The sequence below is a fragment of the Nanorana parkeri genome, unplaced genomic scaffold, assembly GCF_000935625.1.
Source record: "Nanorana parkeri isolate BGI_ZX_2015 unplaced genomic scaffold, ASM93562v1 scaffold724, whole genome shotgun sequence".
NCBI classification, from domain to species: domain Eukaryota; kingdom Metazoa; phylum Chordata; class Amphibia; order Anura; family Dicroglossidae; genus Nanorana; species Nanorana parkeri.
In genome coordinates this window covers 910675-915451 of record NW_017306992.1, presented here as the reverse complement: position 1 = coordinate 915451, position 4777 = coordinate 910675, and the positions used below count along the sequence as shown (strand labels likewise).

General features: G+C 41.7%; 1 protein-coding gene across 1 annotated transcript in view; it reads left to right on the top strand.

Annotated features, from left to right (window-relative positions):
• SLC5A12 (solute carrier family 5 member 12) overlaps positions 1-4278 on the top strand; it is a 50289-nt gene extending 46011 nt beyond the window's left edge. Inside the window, exons 15-16 of the mRNA XM_018564093.1 lie at positions 3040-3170; positions 3915-4278. Coding sequence (XP_018419595.1) covers positions 3040-3170; positions 3915-4076 — 293 coding nt within the window. The 3' untranslated portion in view covers positions 4077-4278. The remainder of the gene's footprint in view (positions 1-3039; positions 3171-3914) is intronic.
• Positions 4279-4777: the final 499 nt, after the last annotated feature.

The following is a 4777-nucleotide window of genomic DNA, read 5'->3' as shown; positions in this document are numbered from 1 at the left end:
GTGGATATCTGCTTTAAAAAAGCATAGACACAGTCACAATATTTTGTATATCTGGTTTTATACTTTTATGACCAGAATTCATTGCCGATGCCAAGACCTTATTTTACTGTATTAGTATGTTGTCTATATAAATAATTTTTATATTGTACATAAGATTTTTTTCTATAATGTTTTAATAAATATCCTGCCCTTTTTATTATAAGCTGACAAATGGGCAAAAATGAAAAAAAAAAACATTCTTCATTATTCTCTACAACAGATTTGTTCTGTTTAAAATGCCAATATATACAATAACATACACTCGGAGACCCAGTCTGTATGAACAATATGGCATTTGCTGTCTGGGCAAGATCCGCAGGCAGCTTAACTCTTGATCAAGACAATAAGTAATAAAATGTAGTTATACTCCAGGTCAGTACAATACAGAGTATGTTAGTTTGGTGTTTTGAAGTGCAAGAAGACATTAGCTTCCAGAGCCCTGTGTCTGCTGTGGTAAAGAAACAGCTGTGGAGCATGTAGAAACAGTAAGGGGTCTATTCATGAAGCTGCCGAGGGCAGCCGAGTGAATGACCGATGTGAAGTGAAGTGAGCCGAACACTGTTCGGCTATTCACTTCAGGCTCGTACGGCTAATTTCAGCCGTACATCGGCTGAAATCAGCCGTACACCGGCTTGCTTCGTGTGGCTTCGGGTCGGCCGAACATGCCCAGCATGTTCGGCCGAACCAAAGTGTGAAGGAGTTCGACTCAGCCGATCCAACATCTGGATCGGCTGAGCCGAACCTCTAGCAGGCTACCCACTGCTGTTCGGGCTATTCTTAAAGATCCCGAACAGCGGTGAGTGAATAGCATTCGGCTCGGCTGTTCTGCTCGGTCCCTCAGAGGTACCAAGCAGAACAGAAAAAGAGTGAAAAAAGTTAAAAAAGTAAATAGCAAACGATTGTGCGGAGCTAGCAGTGACACTAGCTCCGCCCAATAGTTTCCTACTGTCCGGCGGCTCTGCTGCTGTAAAAAAAAAAAAAAACTCTCCCGGGTGCTCTTGGAGCCTCCCGCTCCCGGCCGCCAAGGAGAGAAGCACTGATGTGTCTTTTTTTTTCTTTATTCTAACACGATCGATGTCAGAATAGAAAAAAAGAAATGTTCCCATTGAAAAGCATTGGGACATTACTATTAGCTATTTCAATTTGCAATAGCCAATTGTAAACTAGCATTGTACCCGCCCTCTGCTGATGGACCTGATGGGGAACTGCAGCAGAGGGCTTTTCAATGGGAAAATTTCTTTTTTTTTCTATTCTGACATCGATCGTGTCAGAATAAAGAAAAAAAAGGACACATCAGTGTTTCTCTCCTTGGCGGCCGGGAGCAGGAGACTCCTGGGGCACCAGGGAGAGTTAGCTGTTTGGAGATCAGTGTCCCTGGTTAGCAGGTAACCAGGGACGCTGATCTCACTGCAAGTGGCCGGAGCCACTGTTAAGATCACGGCTGGCTCCGCCCAGCTGTCAGAAGCAGGCTGTCGGCCGGCCAATGGCCAGCCGCTCAGCCAGCTTCGGCTTTTAGCACGGCTCAGCCAAACCGATGCATATGTGTTCGGCTCGGCCATGATCGGGAGCTGTACGGGCTATTGTGAATAGCCCGTACAGCACCCCTTTGGTTCTACTGAAGCAATATACTGAATGGACAAAATCATAAATATAAACCAGGCTGTTGTTGACACCCCCAGCTTCTACACAGGCACAACATTCAACCGGCAGGAAACCATTTCCTCTCTCAGGGCACATTCACACCGGATCTGTTTCTTTGCTATCATTTGCGTTGCGATAGTATTATTCAACAGAAGGGCACCAAATATGAATGGGTGTGAATTAGGTAGTTCACCCCACTACGTTCCATTGCGTTATGTTGCGTTAAAAAAAAGGAGAACATGCACTATTTTTTTTCAGTGCAACGTAACATAATGGATCCGGTGTGAACTAGCCTCATTCACACCCATTCATTTTTCGGTGCCCTTTTGCCAGCATTGAAAAACGGATTGCAATGCAAGAGATCAGAAGGAGATCAGAAGGTACAATTGCAAGTCAACAAACCCTCCGTTGTTTCAATGCCTCTACATTCCCTTAGGTTGCTTGGCAACTGAGAATCTGCCCATAAACACTTTCTCATGTTGCCTGCTTGACTATTTCGATCACCTATCTAGGTTTCCTCAGTTTTCGCCACCCCTTAGCTAAAGCTTTTGCTTGGCCGAAGCTACGGCCAGATCCCTCGGCAGCTTCGTGAATAGACTCCTTAGTTTAGTGTTAGCAATTCTGCCTTGCAGCACTGGGATCCTGAGTGAAGATCCCATGAAAGTCCTACCTGGTATGCGTATGTTTCCCGCATGTATTTGTGAGTTTCTTTCCACAATTCAAGCAGTAGTAGAGTATAGCATCATGTTGGCCACTGACTAGGGAAGTAAGTTTGGAGTTTAAGATATACCCTTTGTAGGCTAATATAAATTGTTGAAGATGCAAGTTTTCATAATCATAATACCACAGTAATGGCCTTCTGCCTAAACTGACCCTAGAGCAGGAATTTCAAAAAGGTGTTTTATGGACCATACTCTTTCTCTGCAGCCCTCAGTGGGTTAAGGATAACTAACTAATGCACCACCAGCTGTATTAAGGATAAATAACTAGATAATAGGTTTAAAACTTCTGCACTTTTATATGTTAGAAAGCAGCAGCTGACACTGTTTATATAGAATCATTTGTTACAAAAGCATAATTAACTAATGTGCCACAAGCTGTTCTCTAGTTCATATGCTGCACATAATTTTGCAGATAAATACTTTTGGAAATGTTTTATGATCTCTTTTTCTGGGATTAACTTTTATAAGTAGCAATTTTACTATAATATAAAGTTTGAAGTGCCACAATATTTTTATGGAATTAAGTAGGTGCAGGGAATAATGCCATGGATAGTATTTGATTAAAAGTAAGAATGAATGTGTGAGGTACTTGTAACTATATAACATTAAAAAATATGTATGTTTATATATTGTGAAGGTCCCCAACGTGGAAAGAATGTTAAATCACTGCTGATAAGACCAGTCTGTAACCTGGTCTGCTTCTGGTCCGAGAAGTACAAGAAAAAGTGTTGGTGTGGAGTTGCCCATGATGAAATAGATGAAGAGCTGGTAAGTGTCCTTCTGCATGTCCCTTGGCCACGGCTTTCTAATGTTCTTTGATCTGTGAAGCATTTTAAACCAAGTCACCTTGTGGCTGACAATGGCTATCACAACATGACAAATTCTGCAAAATTCATCAGCCAGTGATAGGCTTACCGTAACATGATCTATTTTTTTTCATTCATTCATGAAAAAAATAGACCTTATTCCTTCATCAACACTAAAGGTGGCCATACACTTTACAACCATCGCACAACTTTCGTCTTGCGATGGTTGTAAAGTAATTAAAAGCTTGTGCGATCTGCCCATCTTGGACAGGCAGATCGTACTTGCGATCATCGCCCCCCCGCCCGCTCTCTTGAGAACGCCACTAACCCACCGACAATCGTACGAATCTCGGCGGGTTTTCAAGCCTGTTCGGGAGACAAAAGACGTGCAACCGTACAGTAGAAACGGTTGCACGCCTTCCATAAACCTTCCGATTATCGTATGATCGCAGGATCACCCGCGATTTTCGTACGATAATCGGTAGGTGTATGGGCACCTTTTCACTAACAGAATTTTTGATTTTTTTTTTATGCCAGTGATCAGTAAGAAGGGGAAAGGGAGGGGGTTCTTTTTCTTTCCAGAGTTGGGCTTTAATGCAGGTGAACATTAAGGGCTTCCATTTTTTCCGTCATGAAAAACACTTGACATTGCAGCAGACTTTTAGTAATGGAATAAACACTTCTCATATATCTGCTTTTTTTAAAGGATTTTAACGGCTTGAAGAAAGATATTACAATGATGCCAGTGACAGACAAACCTGAAGAAAATAAGTATGAAAACAACTCCCTTCATAAACCTCCACCTGGCTACAATGAAGAAGAAAAATCATATACAAACAGCGATGTTGATAAAGAATCTCGTATGTAAACAGCACAATATCCATGATGTTTACTGCAGCACTAGCACTCATGTGTGTACAGAAACAACTACAAGAATTCCATTGAGCTCAAGTGTTTCTCTGCTGAACCCTCATCATTGTTTATACACTGGCAGTGCTGATCAGAATGAAATCAACTGTATAGTATTTATCCTTTTTTTATTCTTCCTATAGTTCATGTAATTTACAACAGCAAATTTGGAGGAGTGAAAATCAGATTTACTAAAAGCTGAACTCCAGGGATGATGCATTATGGATGCTTACATTGGTCTATATCTGATCTCTGGAGGGACGTTGGGAATGCTGGAAATCATTGTAACAATCCATGCTACATACAGTGATAGCTGGTCTGTTCTGGCTGTGGCACCAGCGGCTTCCCCTCTGTATACTGAACACATGGATTTGGCCAGTGGGCACCGCCACCATTTAGAGCAAGCCTTGTATTTTTTTTTTATTAATACAAGGCATTCTCCAATTGGAGGCAGTAGAGAGGATGGGCAAATTGCATCACAATCTCCATCTCATCCAATCAGAGATTCAGAATATGAGTTCCCCTTAGAAATTAATATAAATGGAATTGAACCCAATAACTTCAGGGGTTTAGCAAGTAACACAATTTTCATGCAATTCATATTTACAAAAAAATTCCTGCTAGGTTTAACAAGACAGGCCTTACGCAGGCCCAAACATT